We start from the raw sequence: 22,961 nt of genomic DNA on the forward strand, positions 1-22,961 counted from the left end.
TTATCGATAAAAAGGACCGGACTGACACGTGACGTCCACCCTCCGAAGCTGTAACAGCGAAGCTGACCATTCCCACTCTCTCGTTTCATTTCACTGTCCATGTCATTGAAGTCTCTCTCGTTGTGCCCTTTCTGTTCTGATTTGGCCCCGTAGCATGCTTGGTCTAGGCCTGCTCATATACTGACCATGGCGTCTGAATTTATCGGCTACGATGTGCTGGTGACTCTGCGAACGCCACCAAATGCAACTGTGCAAGGAGAAGTGGCCAATGTCATCGGCCAGCGTCTAATTCTACGGAACGGTAGGTAGAGCAATTCTTCAACACATCTTTTTGAACCGTTTCTCCAGGCTTGACCAAGAATTATCGCTGATCAACATGATCCCCACTTCTCAGTCAAGCTATCGTGGATCGGTCACCCACTTCCGTCCTACTCCGTCGACGCTCCGGACATTGCGGACCTCTCAATAGCACCATCAGGCCAGCCCACTGCCCAGCAGCCCCCTGTCCCCCCTGCTCCCTTTTCTCACAAGGAGGCAGTGGGTGCTACTTTTGCGCCACCCGCGCCATCAGCACCACAGCCTTTCGTGGACCCAGCGATTCTGAGTTTCTCGAAACCTCCCTCGAAACCAGTCGACCACAGCCCAGAAGCAGCGGCACCTTCGAGCTCCCAACATAGTCAGCTATCGCGGCAAGTTGTCCGTGATCAGGATGCTGTTCTTAATGAACCATTCAGCAACCTTGAGCTAGATGTGAACAAGGCCCCACCCGAGAGCGGAATCGCGACACAAACTGCACCCCCTTTGCAACAGAGCCTACACTACGGACCCAAGACCAATCGTCGCGGTGGTGCGCCTAAGGTCTCCAAAGTTGTCAACGAACACGATGGAGCAGCCAATACAAACCCGAAGACCAGGGGCTGGCGCCAGACAGCCTTTACCGAGCCCTCGCACCCACAACTCGCGGAGACACGCAACAAGCAGCGGCGGAAGAAGAAGGGCAGAGCCAGTTATGCTGAGGACCCGAATGGCTGGGCGACAGAAGACGCCACGGATATCCAGGAATTGGGCGAGTTCGATTTTCAGAGCAATCTTTCCAAGTTCGACAAAAGACGGGTTTTTGAGGAGATTCGTAATGACGACACTACCGCCGATGAGGAACGCTTGGTCAGTTTCAACAGAAGACCAAAACCCGGAACGAACGGTGGGAGAAACCTGCATTGGACGGAAAACGTTCTCGACAGTCTTGAGGAGAGTGAGGAGGAGCTTACTGATCACGTCCCGAGCGACGCGAAGCTTAGCAGCGGAACCTACTCAGGACGTGAGCGCACACTGTCTTCCAGGGCGCCACCGTCTCGCAAAGGCAGTGCTATTCTCGGACAGCCATTGGTCCCTGCACAGGTCAACTCGCTTGGTCGCAGTCAATTGAGCACGTCTCGAACCACCAGCCCACGCCCGAATAAAACTCCCGTCTCGGCATCGCCGGTAAGCGGTCCCGGTGTGCCTGGTGCCTCTCTGCGCCTCACGACTACCAACAGAAGCTGTCCAACCGTGAGTCCGCTCCAGACTCTTGAGGTTGAGCAGATTGCGGTCGCGGAGCTCGGCCTCACCGAGGACATGATAACAGAAAACACTGGGCGAGGCATTGCGGAAGCCGCCGTCGGCCTTCTGACTAGTGATGCGGCCGCCCCGACAATGCTTATACTCACAGGCAATCACCGGACGGGAGCACGGGCTATATCCGCTGCTCGCCATCTGCGCAACAGGGGTCACCGTGTCACCGTCTGTATGCTGGGAATTGAGCACGAAAACGAGCTGTTGGAGAATTGCCGCAAGCAACTCGACGTGTTCAAGAAGATCGGCGGTCGAGTGCATCGGTGGGAAGATCTCTCAGCCCGACTGACAACCTCCGAGTTTGCTCCCGACTTGGTGGTCGATGCACTATTTGGTATTCACATTGCCTTTGAGGACCTTCGCACAGACGATCAAGCAGTAGCCTTCGAAATGATTTCTTGGGCTAACAGGAGTAATCTTGAAGTCTTGTCTGTGGACGTCCCCTCCGGTCTTTCTGCTATTAGTGGTGAGCCTTTCTTCCTTGAACGTTGATTGAAACTGCGGCTGGTCTCTAATATGATACAGGCGAAGCGACGGTGGTGGAAGGCGGTCGAGTCTGCGTCAATGCTAAGTCAGTGGTTTGCCTAGGCGCTCCAAAGACTGGTATCATCAACGCCTTGCTCTCGGGAGAAGGACTATCATGGAATCTCTCGGTAGCAGACATTGGAATCCCTCAGATTGTGTGGAGGAAATATGGCAGTCGACGACGCCACGGAATTGACTTTGGCAACCGATGGGTGGTGCCGCTACGCTATCAGCCACCTCCTGTGTAAAGCAGGCTTTGCATGCATGTGATGATTCTATGACCCAAAAAGTCTTATGGCGTTTCTAGGAAGTGGGAGATTGCAGAGTAGATCAGGTACTCGCGTTGTGAATGATGATGGTGAGGGGGAGGGTTGGGGGGAAGGGCGGGTAAGGGCGAGATTACCATGAGACGTGACCTTGTGAAACCGAATAGTCGACGGCGGCTTTGTATTATAGTGCTGTAGATTTAACAATGAAACCCATATTATGACGTTCATTGTGATTCTTTGACCCGCATTGTCTCTATGTTCGGTTCGTTTAAAAAACATTTATTACTATGAAGTTATCAGCCTTGTGGTGTGCCGGCTGCACTTGCCAACTATGGCAAGGTACGTGATCTCAACTCCAACAGTAGTATCAAATCTCAATGCAGCTTTAAGGTTGGAGACTCAATCATCTCAAATAGAGGCTTTCACATTTTTAATCTCTATCATGGCGCTGACGAGGTCCGTGGCCAGCGCTTATGGAAGAGCGTCTAGTCGACAGTCTTGCCAGGGGTGGTTTTCCTAGCGCATGCGCTACGCTTCTTTTGCACATGGTCTTCATTCACTTCCCACTGCAAATCCGACTCGACCCGAGTCCTTGTTCAGTGTGATCTCCTCTTTCCTAAAGTCAGACTTCTGTGTCATCAGTTCATCCTACTTGACTCTTCGAGCTTCCCCTATCCTATCGAGCCTGGAGCTAAGAGGACCACCTTAACACCATCACCATGTCGTCGAACACCACATCATCACCGGCCGACCAAGCAATGCGCCAGCTGCAATCAGAGCAATCTCGAGTTTTGGATATCATCGATGAATTGCGCACCATCGGCGTTGGAGCCCTGGTGGAGCTGCCCCAGCTGATTGTCTGCGGCATTCAATCCAGCGGCAAGAGTTCGGTCCTGGAGGCCATTTCACGCGTTCGATTCCCAGCCAAGAGTAATGTGTGCACGCGGTTCGCGACCGAAGTCATTCTTCGCCGGCGACCGTCAAGTAGTATCAACGTCTCCATCGAACCAGGCCCATCACGTACGAAGGAAGAGGAGAGACAGAGACTCCGCGGATTCACCGCGGAGGCATTCTCCGATGGCGACGACCTCCCTTCACTGATTGAGAAAGCCAAGGAGTGCATGGAAATTACAGAATCCGTGAGCGGCGGTTTCAGTGATGACGTGCTCAAGGTGGAAATCTCTGGTCCAGACAAGCCTGAGCTGACGTTGGTGGACCTGCCAGGCCTGTACTACTCAACCAGCCAGGACCAAGGCCGCAAGGGCATCAGCACCGTCCGGGACATCACGGAGAGATACATGAAGAACACCCGCAGCATCATTATGGCGGTCATCACGGCGAAGACCGATTACCATCTACAGGAGGTCCTGGACAAGGCCCTAAATTTTGACCCGCGACGAGAGCGAACGCTTGGCATCATTACCCAGCCGGACATCCTGGAGCCCAGCTCAGAAGAGGAGGATACATACTTGCAGTTCCTCAGAAATGATAAAGTATCCTTGCAGCTTGGCTGGCATGCGTTACGCAATCGTTCATTTGAGACGAGAGATGCATCAGATGATGCTCGAGACGAAAAAGAAGCTGCGTTCTTTGAACAGGGTCGGTGGGCCTCAATCCCTCGTGAGAACGTTGGCATAGATAGTCTTCGTCGTCGGCTGAGTAACATATTGTTCAAACACATTCGCCGCAATCTTCCCGAGTTGGTCACAGATGTCCGAAAGAAAATCGAGATTCGGCAGAGCAGACTCATGACGCTTGGGGAGGCTCGTTCAAGCCTGCAGCAACAGCGAGGCTTTCTTCTTGGCATAAGTACCGGCTTCGAAAAGATTACAGGCCAGGCATTGAACGGCATGTATTCAGACAGATTCTTCGAAGATGGGCCAGCATGTCTTTTCATGAGCCAGGATGATCGCCGCCTCCGGGCGATGATCAGAGAACTGAATGAGTGCTTCGCTGAGGCCATGAGTATCAGGGGCAAGCGACGAACTATTATAAATAGTTGGAATCAGAGCCTATCACGTTCGGACATCGCAGCGTTGAGTGCCAAACCTTATATGAAAGACTGGGAATACTCATGCGTCAGCCGCCAATCTCTTGAGCTCGAACTCAACAGCCAAGCGCGTCGAAAACGAGGTATCGAGCTTCCCGGAAGTGCCAATCAATTGCTTGTCGGAGATCTGTTTCGTGACCAGGCCAGACCTTGGGAGGAAATTGCTCGTGAGCATATGATGCATGCTTGGTCGGTAGTGAGATATTTTCTCCATTCTGTCCTGCAACACCTCACGACCGAGCACACATATTCGTTGATAGCCACGTCTCTTATCGATCCGGAACTCGACAAGATGAAAGAGTCCCTCCTGGCGAAGCTAAAAGAATTGACAGCTTACACGAAACGTGGACACCCTCTGCCTGTAGGAAAGAGCTTTCTTTCTAAGATCCAAAAATCCCGAATTGACCGCCAGTTCAAAGCACTAGAAGAAAGACTGTTAATGTCAAAGAATGCTTCTGCGGATGCCCCCTTTACCTTGAATGACTTCAAAAAAGCTACTATAGGTTCAGAAGCAGAGGAAAATGAGTTCGCTGCGGCGGAAATCATTGATCAGATGCAAGCTTACTATGATGTTAGTGACATCTGCCAACTTGAACCGCATATCTACCTTCCTAACAACTTATCTGAGTTCTTCTAGACCGCTATAGTGACCTTTGTGGATAACGTTGCGATCCTTGGCATTGAGAACTGCTTGCTCGCCCCCCTGGAAACCATTTTCACGGCCCAGACTATCAACAACTTGAGCGATGAGAGGATTCAAGATCTCGCTAGTGAACCATCCTCGGTTGAGCAAGAGCGAAAGCGCTTGTCTGAAGAGCTGCGCAGATTGCAAGAAGGCTTAAGCACACTCCGCCTTTTCAGCACACAGATGCCAACGCTATCAAAACCCATGGTTTTCAGTAAGGTTCTGTTGACCAGGACACGGCATGCAGGAGCTGACTTATGATCAAGTGCAGAGCTCTCTATTTGATGCCAGGACTTCGACTCCTTTCAGAAGCACTGACAAATACGAGGACTCAGAGGAAAACGGTCCTTCTTGTAAGTGTGTAGGCTGTATTGCCGCAAATATCACTAATCATTTGGATAGTTTCAGCGCAGCCAAGTGCTAGCCCATTTACTGTGGCATCCTGTGATATCGAGCAGGCCAAAACCTCTAGCTCGTATTCTAGCCGTTCTTCTGCAGCCTCTACACAAACACGGGACCCTGCTCCTCGCAGCATATTCGGTACCGGATCTACTCCGCAATGCTCCGTTTCAGATAGTGCAGCATCATTGTTCTCAACTCAAAATAAGTCTACATTTTCTGTGACCCCTGAAACAGCTCCGAGCTCCAATATATTTTATCCCAAGGGTACTATATTCAGTACGGAGACAGGCCCCACGGCTACTTCTGATCATTCTACAATAAAGTCCCCAGGTACAAAATCCGGCAAGAGTCTATTTGGAGCTCCAGTCAATTTTGGGATCCTGGGTTCTACCAATATTTCTACCGCTACTCCTGATCGTTCTACCTCGAACCCCCTCGGAAGAAAGACCGGCACGAGCCTTTTAGGGTCTCCACCCAATGCACTCGGGTCATTCGGCTCTACCAGCGGTACAAGCTCTGCAAAAAACACCAAAAGCAGTGGTAATTCCTCCAAGACTCCGGGCACCTCACGCCGGCGGAGGCGCGCTGGGTTTGTGGCCGACAGCGATTCGGAGTGAGATCGTCTACATGTAGCTTAATGATATGATGAGCGGGAGATCTGGGGGCTGGCGAAGCATTGTGTTGGACAAGCCACCTGTAAAAAATGCAACCACCGGCTTATCCCCTGAATACGAGCTATAAACAAATCGGCCAAGCGAAAATAATACGATTCCAGCATTGTAGCAATGATGTGTCAACAAAAAGTAGATAACTACAAGTAGAATAATCTACAGCGATAACTCACAAGCGAAGTAAACCAATATCTATAAAAATATCTATAGATCAATCACATTTGACCCTCCTCCACACCAACCCCACCCACCATAAAGTATACAAAACAACACCAAACCACCCAACATGCCACCCCCCGGCCACGTCAACTACATAACGCTCGACGTCCTCACCAACACAGCCTACACAGGAAACCCGCTGGCCGTTGTCTTCCTCCTCCTCCCCCCCCCCTCCTCCTCCACCAGAGGCTTTGATGGGTAGGATCTCCCTTCCAGTCACTACCTCTTCTATTTACCCCCTTCGTTACTCTTCTTTGGCTTTCCCTTGAGTTTTGCTTCATTTGTGCGTTTAATTGAGGTAGTACCAGCAGAAACTCATGATTTTTGACGATCTTTCTGTGGGCTAGGCCCTATCTTCGGGAAAGAACTGCTGAGGGCAATGTCGTTAATGTCTATCAACACATCGCTTTGTCACCGCGATTCGCTGGCTTCTCTTCAGAAGTGAGTTAAATTGACGCCTTGTTATGCATGCAGGTGATACTAATAGGAGCACAGGAACTTCGACTCGGAGACTATGAACGGGGTGACAAACTTCACACACCATGGTCCCTAGGTTCATGATAACATTGCTGTTTGTGTTTGTGACTACCATAAGCATGGCTTTTGGACTGGCTGCTGTATAGCGTTGTTCTTCGATTCTTCTCTGTATATCTTATCGCTGGTAGAAATCTGGTGGCAAGTAGACAAGCCCCGCAACGTCTTAACTAGTCAAACAGTTACTATCCTTGTACAGTACTTATGGGTGCATTATCCGCATGACCCTTCTTTCTGGAGATCAATGACTCTCTTCCGTCTTGCCGGCCGCGAAGATAACTCCTGAGGATGAGTATGGAGGGCTTATACAATTTATGCTACAAACGTATGGCCACACCCCGTTTGATTGTCAGCACCTGTGAGCCGCGATAGTGCCTGCAATAAACTTGTCTGTGTCTAAGTCAGCCCTGTATCTGGGTCTTATTCACCCGCACTATCACTACGGAGTTGATCAATTAAATCAATTGATTGACAAGTTCTGTTAACCGGAGTGAACCCGCTTGTAAGTCGCTAGCTATCAGTTGTCAAGTGCACTATACCCATAACACTCCTTGATACTACCATAAGAGGTTTTTGACTCGGAATCGTTGTATAATTTGATCCTATGGGCCTAAGCTATGTAGATATTCTAGTTGCATAGAGCGGTTGCCTTTTTTTTCTAAAGTCTAATATCAAAGTAGTAGATACATTAATATCTAAAGCTGAATTAGACTAATCTGGCTAGTACAGGATAAACAATAGGCTTTAGATACAGCTTACTTCCCTACTTATCTTCCTGGTAGACTTGTTCTATCCTAGATCTATCTAAAGATAGGTACCTTGGGATTTTATATCTAACTATGAGGAAACTTACAATATCGCCTGGTCCATGTAGTATGTGCTGCCCCACTAGGTAAGTAATATGTCCTTCTGGAAGCGCGAGTGAACGCAATGCCGGGCTTTTCTCCAGCTTGCCGGATGTAGATGCCGCTTTATTCCATGGACGGCACGAATGTTGAGGGCTAAGACATACCCTCAACCAAGCAGCGCTTTCCTATGCGTATCATGGCTTGTTGCTGGACTAAACGCCACTGCAGTGGAATAAATTGGATCTTCCTTTAGCTATGCTCTCGCTCACCCACTTCCTCTGCTCTTTGCCCAGACGCCTTGGGAGACAGGGGCTTGCAACAAATGGACTCCGGAACAGCTTTTCAGTCTTGTGATTTAGGCAAAGATGCCCCCGGTGTTTCTGGAGAATAAGAGAAACACAGATGCCTGCTTTGACCTCGGTGTGTTATCTTCGACTGTGTTTATGCTGAGCATGTTCTAGCAAGGAAATCTATTGTCAATAGGGGGGCAGGCATTTGCGAGGTAGTGTTACTGTTTGACTTGGGGATATCATCTGGCAATGAAGCTTGAGTCTCTGTCCTAGATGCTGTCAACAACCTCTTCTTCAGTTCTGGCATATCGTTCGTCTATCGCAGGTCGATAATTGAGCTAAGATGTGCAGTTTCCAGGTCCGCGTTTATGGCTGCGGCCACTATGTCAAGAATCTCTCCAACCCGTGCAAGGATGCTAAACGCCGCCAATCCGTGTGCGAAACCGGCATCACCGAGATCGCCTGCACGACCGGCACGCGTTATTGCGGCATACCTGGCTGTGATCGAAAGCAACGCCTCAGGCGGGAGGGACCACGTAAGTCGGTTCTTGTGGCTCTGGTCCTGGTTCTCGGTTTAGTGTTGTTCGCTTTGTGACAGTGGAAATCAGGTGATAGAACCGACGGCGACTTCGATGAGGACGACATTAATTGGAAAGCCTACGACGACGACTGATTCAAGATTGTACATCATGCTCGTTTGTCCGCATCCTTGAGCTGCGACAGCGCACTCGACAAACTCGTCTGTGTCCCGATATCTTCCACCATCAAAGTGTCCGCAACCTGGTGCAACGTCTCCACATACGGGCCATCTCCTGCCTGTGATGCAATCTCTGAGAGAATCCTCCCATAGGCCCAAATGTCGTTGAACTGGCGCTCTTCAAATGTATGCTCAAAGGGCAAAGTTCTGTCTTCCGCCCAGAGCGCTGGTGCACACCACTCCCAAGTGAACCCTCCTATACCGCTAATGTCGATAAGCACTGCATTCCCCTCCTTATCGAGAACAATATTCGAAGGTTTTAGGTCCATATGAGTTTTCTTAGCCTTGTGAAAGCACTCCAATGCAGTTCCAATTTGAACAGCCCATTTCTGCCAGCAGTACTCTGCGACACGACGCTCCGTAAGGATTTGCTGTAGAGATCCACCAGGATATGCCTCGAGCAGGATTCCAACTATCACTAGTTGTTTCTCGCCTGTAGTCGATGTCTGGTACGGGTTCATAGATACCGCAACTCCCGCCGCCTGTGCGATATTTGGGACACCTGCGAAATACTCAAGATTTTCCAGCTCCTTGCAGATGACTTCGGTATCGCCGGGCCAGTATATAAGACGGTTGACCTTCTTGAGGACATACTGAGCCCCACCGTTGCTGACCCAGTATACATAGTCTGTGATGTTCGCACCCTTCGTAAGCTCCTCATAGTTGATCCTGCGGAAGGAAGGAAACTCGTCGCACGAAGGATAGACGACTCTAAGAGGGTCTTCCTGAATTCTGCATCTTAAGAACGTCGAATTGGTGTCGCCCTTCGTCTCCGTCATGTTCGTGGTAGTGTCCACTGTGACCTCAGCTTCTAGTCCCGGCGTTGTGGTATTCTCATCCTTCTCATCCTCCTCGTTCTTCTCATCCTCGCCCAGTATGATCTCAGTCACAGTGTCGGCTAGGAGGGGGAGCAACTTGTAATTAAGCCGTTGGACAAAGCTCCGGAAGAATTCGCGTCGCTCACGCTTTGAAGCTTGCTGCTGCTGCTGCTGCTGCATGGCGACATTTTCAAGAAGTTTAGCGACGGGGCCTAGCAGAGTCACTGTGATCCACCATTTGTCGTTGTCAATGTAGTAGATAATCGCCTGTGAGCGACGGATCGGTTCCGGCGTTCCCAGAAGCTCGGAATATTTCATCAACTCAATGCGGGGCGTTGACTTGGTAGCAACTGATTCCTCTGCGACTGATTCTTCTGCCATATTTGATGGATGAATGAACTGAATACAGAGAATTGGGAAGTAAGCTGGCTTGGGATGCACGTAACAGGGTGGTTGGAAGATGAGAGTTCACGTGCTGGACTTGAAGAGAAGTTTGGTGGTTTGATTGCACAACAAACAGTGACTAGTGGATGAACTTGTCCACCAAAATGGATGTTGCTGGTACTATCATGGATGGGTGTAGGTAACTTAGTGCTGGTTGCCAGTGCAGTAGGTGAGCCGATATTCCTTCCCAAACGAGTATCGCGTTTGTCAGGCGACCCGAGGGTCCATCATCTTCGTCTACATACCACCTCGATAAACCCATACTTGGTCTGCTCTATCTCTGGGGCATCTCTAACTAATCTGTAGGTCGATCCTGAAATAGTATGCCTGAGAATCTGGCCTATGATGCCTGGAGACACCGACTTTTCTATTCCAAGAGCCTGGTGGCTGTTCCAATGCAGCCTTTGCCAGCGGGAGCCTAATCCAGGGAGACTGTCTCACTACCTTATACCTATTGACGGGCTCGTTACCATATCGGTCTATCCTTCATGACGATGTCGGGGGCGTGGCTTGGACTGCTGCTGCCTGATACAACTAAGCACTGTTGCCTTGGAGTGAATCATCACCGCCTCATCGCCATTCAGGATCACTCGGGGCTCGTTCGACACACGCACCTGCGTGCTCACTCCACGCTTTTGATTTAAGGCCAGACCACCAAATCTGCTCCCAGCTTGCTATACACAAGAACCTCAATCTATGTATGTAAGCCCTTGCACTAGTGCCGCGTTATGTCTCCGCCATCTCACGAGGCGGGCGCCTAGCTTGCCCCCAGAACATTTCTTTATGTTCAATGCTACCTAACTCCAGATCTTGCCATGCTTGTCATCCCCGTCGAGTATCAGACCGATAGCTCAACCGCGCATCCTGTTGCATACTTGCCGATATGCGCTCACATGGTGAATAGTCATGGCTGAATCATTGATCAGTCGACGTACCCGTCCAACTCTCAATTTCGAAGCGCAATCAACTGGTTCCGGAGTGGAAGGGGCTGTCTATAGCGATTAGTCTGCTTTGTGCAATTCACATAACGTTGACATCCGCCGGATACCACCGCAACGACCAGCTGTGCGCCCAGTCTCACCTCATAGAGCTTGGAGTCGAAGGCCAAGACAATCATGACAGGCGAAATAATCATCGCATCTGCGGGTGGTCGATGAGATATCCTTTGACTGTTGGTGGAAGGAGCTATTCTCGCGGAGGTGCATGTGGAAATGCATGGGTTACTTCGTGTCAAGGAATTTAAAGAGTGATATAGAGAGGCTTTTTGTGGCGCTACCGGATCTTATTTGAGCGATGAAGCCAGGGAAGTATGGAGAAAGTGTGGACTTTTCTACGATTTATCTTTGCATGTCTAAGTTTTGTGAGAGGGAACAAGAGGGGGAAGTGGTTCTGTGTGGTACATCGCAATTTTCTGCTTATCATTACAGACAAATCATCCTATCGATATGTGCAATGTACGATTTGATGCTTGCTGTGTCCTTGAGCACCACCAACGGGCATTTATATACACCAGAGTAAGTACGGAGTACAGAGCAAGAAAAGTAAACAATTGCTGTACGGTATAGATTTCACAATAGAATCTAACCCAAATAGGTTAGGCTCGGCCACCCGAATACATCATCTCTTGGAGAGCGGCGACAAACCAAACCCGCGGAGGAGAGCTGGCGCTGTCACAAATTCTTGGGAGCTTTTGTCGCAACGATGGGTAAAGGTAAGCCTCATTTGACTCCATCCCTGGAAACCCAATCCTTCTAGAGCTTGCTAACAGAATATAGGAACGGATAAATTATATGTGCGCTGTCTTCGCCCTCTACCTCAATCCCAGTCTGCGCTTTCGCGCGTTCCTAATCTCTTATCGCATTTGCGGTTGGGCTGACCCAAAAGTCTTCCACAGATCACGCATTCAGAATGGGCGTCGGAGGATGCATTCTCCGCCAGCGCTGGAGCGGGCGTCACGCGCGCGAAACGCGGAGGAGTTGATAATAGTTTCAAGCGCCTGCCCTTCAACGTCTGCTCGCTCTCCCTCCAACCGTACGCGCATCCGGTGTGCACCCACGAGGGCACAATTTTCGACCTGACCAACATCCTCCCCTGGATCAAGAAGCACGGCACGAACCCGGTAAATGGGGCGCCCCTCAAGAACTCCGATCTCATCAAGCTCAACCTGGCCAAGAACGAGGCCGGCGAATACGTCGATCCCGTAACCTACAAGGTTTTCACCGACAACACGCACATCGTCGCGCTGCGGCCGACGGGGAATGTCTTCGCGTGGGATACGGTCGAGCGGCTGAATATAAAGGGCAAGCTGTGGAAGGATTTGGTTACGGATGAAGAGTTCACCCGGAAGGACATCATCACGCTGCAGGACCCGCAGAACATCGAGTCGCGGAACCTCAGCTCGTTCAACTACATCAAGGAAGGCGAGAGCGGGTTGACCGAGGAGCAGATCCGGGAACGAGAGGACCCCGCCAACAACGTCAATGCCAACGCTCTGGGCAGTTCGGCCAAGATCCTGAAAGCAAGGGAAGCAGTGGCCAAGGCCCGCTCGGAGAGGGCACAGCGCGCGGGCGTCGCTGGTGCGGCTGCTGCGTCCGTGTCCAAGACTGGGGCTGGGCCTGGGTCTGTTGGTGCCTTGTCGCAGGCTAAGAAGCCGGTTGCTGGGAAAGCAACTCCCTATAATGCCGCACGGCATACGACGGGGTTGGCTGCTGCCTCGTTCACGAGCACGGGGATGACCCCGCACACGTCCGCCGACCTCGCACTGCTTTCAGACGAGGAATACATGCTGAAGAGGGGTCGCGTCAAGCACAAGGGCTATGCGCGCATCTCGACTACGTCTGGGGACATCAACCTGGAACTGCACACGGAATATGCACCCAAAGCCGTGTGGAATTTCATCAAGCTCGCCAAGAAGGGTTACTACAGGGATGTCACCTTCCATCGCAATATCAAGGGCTTCATGATCCAAGGTGGTGATCCATCCGGGACTGGACGCGGAGGCGAGAGTATCTGGGGCAAGTATTTCAACGATGAGTTCGAGGGGCCTCTGAAGCACGACTCTCGAGGCACGCTCAGCATGGCCAACAAGGGCAAGAACACGAACAGCAGTCAATTGTAAGTGATTTTAGGCACCTCATCGGCGTCACCGACTTCCCCAACCTTACCGCTGACCTGCACGCCACCAGTTTCATTGCCTATCGCGCCCTGCCTCACCTGAACAACAAACACACCATCTTCGGTCATGTCATCGACGACCCGACCCCATCGTCCCCGACCTTGAACAAACTTGAGACACACCCCACCAACTCCACCACCAACCGACCCACCCCGGACATCCGCATCACCGATGTGACCATCTTCGTGGACCCCTTTGAGGAATTCCTGAAGCAGAAGCAGGCGGAGGAGGCTAAGGCCAAGGGTCACATCACCGATCCGGCGGAGGAGGAACAGAATGCACGCCGTGAGGACGACGATCGCGTGACCTGGACAGGGAAAAGGGTTCGTGGTGCCGGAGGTGGTTCTGCAGAGGAGGCCTCGGCCGGTGTAGGGAAATACCTCAAGGCCGCGCTGGCCGAACGGGCGGGCCAGGAGGAGGACGAGATTGTGGAGTATGTGGATGATGAGCCTGAGCCGGAACCGGTGCGGAAGAAGATGAGAGGCGCTGGGGGATTCGGAGATTTCAGCTCATGGGATTGAGATTTGGCATGTCCTGAAGTTTAGGGCTCTACATAGTACCATTGATTATGGTCTGTACAAAACCACTATGGCATGATGTTGTTACTCAGTAGTTATAACTAAGATAGTGATTGTATACAAACTCTACTTCTCGATTGGGCATTGGGCGGAGATACCTAGTCAGGTCACTAGAGAAATTGTACGTAAGCATCAGTTGAGTGGCGTAGTTAGTTAAATTATCCAGCATGTGTCACCATGATGCTGTTGTCTTTGCTGTCTCTTAAACTACTTGACCTTACGTATGTAAGCGGACTTTCAGTGCCGAAATGGCCAGGTGCCAAGACCGAAGCTCGTCGTCGTCATCGCCGTCGTGTCTCCACAATTCCAGGGTCACGTTATTTTGCCCGATGTCCCTTGACCGCTTTCCCAATTTAGTGCTCTCCCCCTCCTGCCCGCTTTCCCCCGATCGGTTTTAGTGGTGATGGAAATGGAAATAGAAGAGAAGCACGCAAAGGAAGGAAGGAAGGAACTGGGCTCCATGCAGCACGGGCAGGCCAGACTAGCAACCTAGCACATTAAGTACTGTACTATACCCAGTAGTCTTTGTAGCGCACTGCTTGCTAATAATAAACCCCCTACGATCCCGCCGCCCGCCGCCTCATTACAACTTTACTACTAGTAGTAACCTACTCATTACTGCCACTGCCGATTGCCCGGCCCAGCTAATTATTTCCTTACTACTCAATATTAACTCCGACCATACCACCACATCCTCCCCTCCAACCACCACTCCTTCTCTTCCTCTTCCTCTTCTTAACTACTTTTCCTTTACCTCCAGTTCTTCCCCATCCCATCCTTGTGGATTGCTTTCTTATCACCTGTTGTTCCTCGTGAGTAATTCTTGATCCACTTTCCACTATCAGATTCCAATTTGTTGTGTTGTCTCTCCCACCCTCCCAAGTCTCCGGAGCGCGCAGTGGAGGTGGTCTACAAATGAGCCCGTGACGCTGGAATGGATATACTACTCAGTATAATTTCAGACATGTCTTAATCACCGAGACTCTCCTCTTCCAGCCCCGTGTTTCATTCCTATTAGCTGTTGTAATGATGTTTGCCCAACGGGCGTACTCTTTCCCCCCCCATAGCACATACTGTACATGCTCTTCCATCTGGTGTTGTTGTTGGACCACGAAAGTCATTTATTCTGCATTGCTAGCTGAGAACCATCGTTTTTGGGGATTAGTGGTCATCCATGAGCTTCTACATAGGGTCGATTATTTACTGATCCCAAGCACTGACGTCTACAGGTTACTCAGCTCTATTCCCTCGCTTCCGCCGCAACTCAACTCTCTCGCATCCTACGTCAGTCTCCGCCGGCTTTGGACCCAAGGCTTTGCCCTCTGCTTTCCCCCCCCCCCCCCCCCCCCCCTCCCCGCGCGCCGCCGCCGCCGCCTCCGCAAATCACCCTTTCCTTCTAAGCCACTTCTTCTCCCTCTCAACAACCCCCCCCACCCCATTCTTTTTAAACCCCCCTTCCCCCATCCTCCCCAAATATCTTCAGAAATACAATCAAGCTGGCAGGAAGTAAGCGCCGAAGTTTTTCTAGCCAGGGTGGGTTGCTGAACCGAATGTTCAGTGGCTCCTCGAGCCCACCCAAAGATAGATCCGACACAACAATTGCCCGCTCCGGTGCTATTGACACGCCGCCTCTAAGCATTCGCACCGAGGATTCCAGCGTCACCCCCAAGAAATTCTCTCCGCCAGGTGGCTTCTTCACACGGAGGACAAGTGAGGATCAGGGCCCTGGCAGTGAGAAGAAGCGCCGCAGTAGCACGGTCACGAAAGCTGCCTCATTCTTCACCAGCGCCAAGAACTCCTTCAGCCTGTCAAGCAGTCCACGTGAGAATTCCTTCAACTATACCATTCAAGAGCAGCCTGGCCTGGCAAAGTTTGGGAGCATGGACCCTGCCTTGAGCGTTCCTCAAGGGTCATTAAATAATTCGGCTGGTGAATCGCATCCCACTGCACGCTCGTCATTCAGAGTCGGCGTCACCGAGGACCGCAATCGAAAATGTCGCCGGACTATGGAAGATACCCATGCCTATTTGTACAACTTCCTGGGGACTCCCGCACTCTCAGCCCAGGGTGAAACAGGCACGAAAGCGATAACCATTCCTACTGGCACTTCTCCCACATCCGAGAAATCAACCAGCGTGGTTGAAACCGACAATGGATACTTTGCCATCTTTGACGGACATGCAGGCACATTTGCTGCTGAGTGGTGCGGAAAGAAGCTGCATCTGATCCTCGAAGATGTAATGCGCAAAAATCCTAGCACACCCGTTCCGGAGCTTCTCGATCAGACATTTACTAGCGTTGATCAACAGCTGGAAAAGCTGCCCTTGAAGAACAGTGGATGTACTGCTGTTATTGCTCTGTTGAGATGGGAAGACCGAGTGCCCAGCTCGCATTCTGCCACGGGGTCATCTGCCCTCGCATCCGCCGCCGCCGCCGCTGCCAAGGCCGATACAGATTCCGATGAAGCGGGCGATACTCCTACCCAGGCTGCCGTCTCTGGAGCACTTCCCAAACTACAGGAGAAGGCGGCTCGTCAGCGCGTCCTCTACACTGCCAACGTTGGTGATGCACGCATTATTTTGTGTCGCAATGGCAAGGCACTTCGTCTGTCTTACGATCACAAGGGCAGCGACGAGAACGAAGGAAAGCGGATAGCAAACGCCGGAGGATTGATCCTGAACAATCGCGTCAATGGTGTTCTCGCTGTGACCAGAGCTTTGGGCGATGCGTACCTCAAGGATCTCGTGACTGGACATCCGTACACCACAGAGACTGTTATCCAGCCAGAGTCGGACGAGTTCATCATCTTGGCCTGCGATGGGGTAAGTCTTCCATTCACCAGACTATTCGTTATAGTGTTGCTGATAGAGTAATTTCTAGCTTTGGGATGTGTGCAGTGACCAGGAGGCTGTCGACCTCATTCGGAATGTGCCCGATGCCCAAGAAGCGTCTAAGATCTTGGTTGATCACGCGCTTGCACGTTTCAGCACTGACAATCTTTCTTGCATGGTCATTCGCTTCGATACGGAACGTGTCAAGGATGTGGTCAACCGCACCGCTGAGCCCATCGGCGTCGAAGGCGATCAGGAAACTGAGCTCGGTGTCAGCGAGGCTGACAAGATCGTTGAGTCAGCTCGAAAGAGTATGGCCAGAGCGGGAATTACAGACAATCCGGAGAAGGCTGAGAAAGTCCAGGAAGAAATCCTCGAGAAGATGGCGAATGAGCAGCCCGAGCCTGCACCACCCATGAAGGAAGACAGCGGTGCCGCGATTGCGGATAAGTTGAAAGTGCCTGAACCCAGGAACCCAACTGCATAAGTACTCTGGAGTGAACTCCGACGCTGTGTATTGTTCTACTTAAAGTCGATAGAAGGACTGGGCTCTTGAACCCGGCCCGTTTTCTCGCTACAAAGGAGTTTTTTTTCGCTTCTGCTCCCCTCTTCCACTTTTGATTTTCCTTCTTTCTAGCCATGCGGCTCTGGTGTCGATCGCGGGCTTCCTACTTTGTTGTTTTATTCTTCTCACACTGGGCCAGGGAAAGGAGTCGCGACAACCCGTCCCCAAACCCGCCTGCTTTTTGCCTTCGTTTTCCACCCCTTTTTACTTCCACTGGATCCCTTGAGCGATTTCCACCTTCGCTCCGAACCGCTTCTTTCCGTCTGATCTGACATCTAGGGCCTTGGACTCCCTTGGCTTCGCCGTGAACGTAGAAAGCGAGGACAGACCAGCTGTGCCACTTGACTTTAACTTGAAATATCAGCTGGTACTCTTGTACGCTACATATCGATGTATATTTGATCCGCAGGTCTGAAACAGAAGATGGATGAATCAAGCCTCCTCCGCAGACGTCTCGTCGTTTAGCTTTTCATTCGTTGGGGATGGATGAAATATTGAACCAATTCCAATTGAGTGTTTGTGTGCTAAACGCCATTGCATCATCCCCTCGAACAGGGAGAGAGAGAAAAAAACTAAAATCTAAAAATACATTTTGTATCATGTAGAAGAACAGGGCGGTTATTTCGCAAGTATGTATATCGACACACACACCCACATTGGGAAAGCCATCAAGTACAAAATAAAAGGAAAATTCATCCCGCGAGCTGCTTAGTTCTTCTCAGGGACGGCCTCGGCCTCGGCCTCGACGCCCTTCTCCTTGAAGGCGTTGTCGGCCAGGATCTCGATGTCGCCGGTGTGGATGCGCTTCTGGCCGGGCATGACATGGTCGCGGGTGAGATCCAACTCGCCGTGGCGGACGCGGTCGGGCCACTGGGCGGCGAACTGGGCATCGTGGAGATCGGTCCAGAGGATCTTGACGCCGTTCTCGGCCTGCAACAGGGCGGCGGTGGCGGGATCGTCCTCGACGACCTCCTGGATCTTGTAGTCGATCTGGGGCTTGCTCAGGACCTTCTCGAAGTCGGCGACGCGGGCGGCCTGGCGGGCGGCGACGGCGGCCTCCTTGATGCGGGCCTGGCGGCGGCGGCGGCGAGCGGCCTTGCCGAGGTAGCCGCGCTGGCCGCTGGCGAAGCCGTTGGCGATCTCCTCGGCCTGGATGTCGAGGACGGCGGCGACGTCGGCGACGGAGGTGGCCTTCTGGTTCATGACGACGCGGGCACGGTCCTTGGGCTTCATCAGCCACCCCTTCTTGTCGGCCCACTCCTTGTCGAACTCCTCGGCCTTGTGCGGGTCGCGCGGCCGCTTCTGCGCCAGCCACTCCTCCGTGATGGTGACCATCTCGCGCGGCGGGGCCAGCTGCCGCTGCATCGCGAACTCGCGCAGCAGGTGGTAGGCCCGCAGGCCGAGCTGCGCGCTCGTGAAGTGCACGCTGTAGTAGGGGACCCACATGTCTTTGCGCAGGGTCGCCGGCACCGTCTTCTTGCCGTGGTAGACCAATTGGCGGAGGACACTGTTTTTCTAATATAGAGGTAACAGAGAAGAGAGTGTGTCAGTGTATGCTATTCTGAAGAAGAGGGGAAATAATTCTTGTTGTCTCTCTCTTTTTTTTTTTTTTTCCTTCTTCTTCTTTCATGTTTGATGCTTCGGGAAAGTTGTGTGTTCGGGAGTTGTGCTCACATCCAAATATCTCGTCAACGAGTACACCACCTGATTGGTCCGCATGTTGTGATAGACGAAGATGTTCTTGCCGTGGGTCAGGGAGTTCAGGGCCTTGCGTAACCGCGTCCCCTCTAACACCTGGTGTGTCTTGAAGGCATTCGATTCCCGGTCGCGGCGCCGTCCCTGGATGACGGTGTGCTCGTCGATCGGGGGCCGACGCACCACGTTCCATGTGCCCATCTTGGTCGGGTCCAGGATCTTCTGGATCGGTTGCAGGATCTTCTTCATCGTGCCGCGCTTGGGGACGGCGGCTTGAGTTGCTGGGGTGGCCATTGCGGCCGGGGTTTGCGCGGTGGGTGTGTGTGTTGGGTTGGGTTGACTTTGTTGCTTTTCTGGTGCTCCGGGTCGGTGTTGCTCCGGTTCGGGGGGGGGGGGAGGTAGATGGATCGGTAGGGTTGTGGTTGTGGTCTCTCTTCACTCTATCAGATATTCCCGGGATCCGATAGAGGAGGAATTGGGTGGAATGGGTGTAGAGGTGGAAGTGGGTGAGGCTCTTCTCACACCCGGGAAAGTCGAATAGGCAAGTTGCAAGTTTGGAGATCGGCCAGGAAAGGCGGATCAATTTTTCGACGGTTTCCCCGAACGGGGCGGTCGATTCCGCCCGCCTTTTCTTCTGGGCGGCGGACCAGGACCAGGACCACCAACTGACGGACGAGCCAGCCTAGCTTACTTGTACTTGTGTTTGCTTTGCTGCACTCCCTCCAACTGCTGCTTGCATCAATCGCTGCGGCGTGCGATCATCTTCCCTACTCTACCTAACTTACACTTACTTCCCCCCACCTCAACACATTACGTCGTTTGCGATACTTAATTCTTTGACTCCTTCTCTGCTTCTCTTTTTCTCTCTGTTGACTGTCGCTCTAAGAAGCTAGTTGGTTTTGCTTTGCTAGATACCCAATTCCAATTGTCGTCATTTCATCTGATTCTTCTTGCTTCCCCTACTCCGTCCTTGTCTAGGATGATCGGGCCAATACCGCCTTCGCAGTGCGACAGCTAAGCTTGCCTTGCTTTCTCTTTGACTTGCCCGCGATGGCCGATGACAATGCAGGCGGTCGCCGTGAAAGACCTTGGCATTTCCCTCTGGTACCTTCTGGCCGTGTCATGTTGATTGTGTATATCCTCGGGCCAGACAACTGATTACCGTCTGTCTAGAATCGCAAGCTGCGACATCTCCAGAGCATCTCCGTCCGCAACCTCGTCGTCACACCACCGCCGACCAAACCTCGCGGGAAACCCATCGATGACGAAGATGTACCCAATTCATTGCAGTCGCCTTCCAAAGTCCCGATCGCCGATGTCAATCATTCCCTGCACCCGTCGCGCTCCTTTACCGATCTGAAGTGGTCGGCAACCACCAACCATCGTTCCGGGAATCATAAGCAGGCAGCAGCAACACCACCACCATCACCAGCAGGCCCCCCATTGCGACAATGGCATCGGAGGAACACCATGCCGTGGAATGCTCCCAATCCTCGCGCGAGACAGACGAAGCTGGAAGAGATTACAAGCAGTCGCATGGCCGATACCTGGTTCTCCCTCCACTGCGACGGCGTCGAGGAGCCGGTCTACGTGAGCGAACCGGTCGAGCATGCTACGAACCCTAGCTTCCGGACTTTCGATCTCAACATGTGCGGCCCCTCAGTGTCACGACGGGATCATCTGACTGTCAAGCTCTGGGCCAAGACCCGAGCAATGGCGGACTTTGTGCTGCTGGTGGAACTGCGTTTATGCTTGCAGTCACTCCAGTTCCTGGGGAAGTCGCTGGATAGCTTCCATCAGCCGCTGCCGGCGAACTCCATTCTCTTCCACTTTGCCGACGGTGTGTACACGAATTTGACCGATCTCCCACCGGTCCTGGCTGCTGTGCCCGTACACTACTCCAAAACGGCAGATGGCGTGGCGATGTCGACCTCGTCGTACGAGGCGCTCATGAAACTGGCCAATCTGGATGAGTGCATCCAAGATGCGCTCACAACCAGGGACCGGATTGAGGCGCAGATCAACTCGATCCTCGAGAGGGAACAACGCGGGGTGGCCGCCGCCGGGAATCTCTCGCAGGCTCGGAATAAACTCGCAGTTACCAAGCATGCCATTGCTACCGAGCGCCGGCATCTCCACAGTGCTGCAAGGCGTAGGGATGAATTGGTTAATAGCATCAAGACCAGAAGAGAGGCCATGGAGCATGGGCGTGATGTCCAGGCCAGGGCCAGGAGCCACCTTCCCGATGCGCAATCGAAACTGGGCTCAAGTGCCAGGCTACTGGATAAGAACACTGAGGACTCGAAGGGTCAGATCCGGCGTATCTCGGAGGACTTGCTGACGGTCTACCCGATCGAGCCCATTCCCAACAAGCCACTTGCCTTCACCATCGCGGGTTTGGCTTTACCCAACTCGGATTTTACCGACGTCGACCGCGACGAGGTGGCGGCGGCCCTTGGATATACCGCCCACCTGGTCTACCTTCTATCCTTCTATCTCTCGACCCCGATCCCATACGCGATCAACCCGTATCTGTCGCGCTCGTTCATCCAGGACCCGGTGTCTGCATCGCTGCCCCAGAGGACCTTCCCCCTACACCCGGCCAGCGTGCAGTACCGATTCGAGTACGGCGTGTTTCTGCTGAACAAGGACATCGAGTTCTTGCTGAATGTACAGGGCCTACGCGTCCTGGATATCCGACATACCCTTCCGAATCTCAAATATCTGCTCTACGTGCTCACGGCCGGCACGTCGGAGATTCCGGCCCGCAAGGCGGGAGGCATCCGTGGGCTTCTCCCGGGACGATTGACTCCCAGCATGTCTCGACGCGGCAGCGAAGAGAGTGTGGCGACACGCGAGTCGGTCGTATCTCGCAAGGCGGTGATGAGTCCCGCTCCCAAGATGAACGGGGGTCTGGTGATTGATAGGACCAAACCGGCGACGACGGCCATCCCTAGCTTCCCCGACACGGCTGCTTCTTCGGTCGCCTGAGCAGAGCGCAAGTGGCCCGCCAGCATTGACTCTGGAGTGAATGCTTGGTCCTTTTCATAACTCTGGGGGTGGTGGGCGGCGCATATTATCTAATATTTCTACTTTGTTGGCGTAAGACATGATTTTGTTTCGTCTTTTCTCTTCTCTTTTTTCTTTTGGTTTTTCTTCTATCGGATGAATTCCATTGGAGAGTTGCTGCATTAGTTGGATTAGCGTGACTGTGACCGGGGGTGTTCGTTCCCTTGATCCGCCTTATCGCAGCCAGCCATTGCACAGCTGAGGTCAGTTGTTGCTTTCTCACCTCCCAGCTTTATTTGTGATGGGTTGGTTGCTTAGTCTATTGTATATATTTTATCCGTTTGGACGTTATGGGTCCCCACTGTATCTGTAGGATATGGAAGACAATTGACATGCGATGCAGCCGTGAAAGTATACGTATACCTTGGTCGTCACCGCTGGTTTTCCTGATCGGGGGAATTCTGGACTGGATCCCGTGATTCTGACGAGGAATAGCCCGGAGTTTATTGGGATTACGATTGATAACAGATATAAGCCAGCATTCAGTCAGAGGCTGGCGATTTGTTTTTACCCCGCATTTCTGAGCTGACGGAAGAACTGTCCGGGTGGTGTTGGTTCAAGGAGTTGTGATTAAGTGGTTGTGGTGGTAGTGGTGCATCTTGAAAGGCATAAGTCAATGTAATGAATGTGGCTACTATTCTTGGTAGAAAGGAGAATTAGTGTGTTGTTCAATTGTTGAAACTTGATTTTCTTTTTTTTTCTCCATTCTCTCTCTCTCTCTCTCACACAAACACTCTCCGCATTTTGAGAGAAGGTTGGTTGCATCTCCACTTGCTTCTTTTCCTTTCTTTCGCGGTCTCTGGAGGGAGACTAAGGTAAACTTTCCGAGGGAAAGTGAGTGAGTGGGTGTGTGTGTGGGTTGGGTTGTTGTGAAGAATAGAGAGCACTGCCGGACTAAAGAGAGAGAGATAAGGGAAAAGCAAAG

At 52.1% G+C, this 22,961-nt stretch overlaps 4 protein-coding genes across 4 annotated transcripts; 3 read left to right on the forward strand and 1 right to left on the reverse strand.

Annotated features, from left to right (window-relative positions):
* Nucleotides 1-186: 186 nt before the first annotated feature.
* BO95DRAFT_453807 (peptidyl-prolyl cis-trans isomerase) lies at nt 187-13,819 on the forward strand (the record flags this gene model as incomplete). Its single annotated transcript, XM_025588236.1, has 5 exons — nt 187-301; nt 395-2,077; nt 2,137-2,378; nt 12,018-13,237; nt 13,309-13,819. The coding sequence occupies 5 exons, from the start codon at nt 187-189 to the stop codon at nt 13,817-13,819; spliced, it is 3,771 nt and encodes a 1,256-aa protein (XP_025441425.1).
* A 1,365-nt stretch (nt 13,820-15,184) lies between these two features.
* ptcG (type 2C protein phosphatase PTC1) lies at nt 15,185-17,223 on the forward strand. The gene is made up of 3 exons (XM_025580738.1): nt 15,185-16,698; nt 16,757-17,018; nt 17,072-17,223. The coding sequence occupies exons 1-3, from the start codon at nt 15,427-15,429 to the stop codon at nt 17,098-17,100; spliced, it is 1,563 nt and encodes a 520-aa protein (XP_025441426.1). The 5' UTR covers nt 15,185-15,426; the 3' UTR covers nt 17,101-17,223.
* A 757-nt stretch (nt 17,224-17,980) lies between these two features.
* On the reverse strand, nt 17,981-19,216 carry BO95DRAFT_364810 (mitochondrial 54S ribosomal protein mL67; the record flags this gene model as incomplete). Its single annotated transcript, XM_025582669.1, has 2 exons — nt 17,981-18,787; nt 18,947-19,216. The coding sequence occupies 2 exons, from the start codon at nt 19,214-19,216 to the stop codon at nt 17,981-17,983; spliced, it is 1,077 nt and encodes a 358-aa protein (XP_025441427.1).
* Nucleotides 19,217-19,686: 470 nt separating this feature from the next.
* Nucleotides 19,687-22,948, forward strand: BO95DRAFT_474100 (putative UV radiation resistance protein (UVRAG); the record flags this gene model as incomplete). The annotated part of the gene is made up of 3 exons (XM_025589775.1): nt 19,687-20,071; nt 20,141-21,883; nt 22,937-22,948. The coding sequence occupies exons 1-3, from the start codon at nt 20,018-20,020 to the stop codon at nt 22,946-22,948; spliced, it is 1,809 nt and encodes a 602-aa protein (XP_025441428.1). The 5' UTR covers nt 19,687-20,017.
* Nucleotides 22,949-22,961: the final 13 nt, after the last annotated feature.

The sequence above is a fragment of the Aspergillus brunneoviolaceus genome (assembly GCF_003184695.1).
Source record: "Aspergillus brunneoviolaceus CBS 621.78 unplaced genomic scaffold BO95scaffold_40, whole genome shotgun sequence".
Classification (NCBI taxonomy): Eukaryota; Fungi; Ascomycota; class Eurotiomycetes; order Eurotiales; family Aspergillaceae; genus Aspergillus; species Aspergillus brunneoviolaceus.

What these genes read in the sequence shown, in the direction of transcription:
- ptcG (XM_025580738.1), top strand. Translation starts at nt 15,427, where the DNA reads ATGTTCAGTGGCTCCTCGAGCCCACCCAAAGATAGATCCGACACAACA. An exon ending in TCATCTTGGCCTGCGATGGG is followed by an intron (nt 16,699 to 16,756) that starts GTAAGTCTTCCA and finishes AGTAATTTCTAG; the next exon opens with CTTTGGGATGTGTGCAGTGA. An exon ending in CGTTGAGTCAGCTCGAAAGA is followed by an intron (nt 17,019 to 17,071) that starts GTATGGCCAGAG and finishes GAGAAAGTCCAG; the next exon opens with GAAGAAATCCTCGAGAAGAT.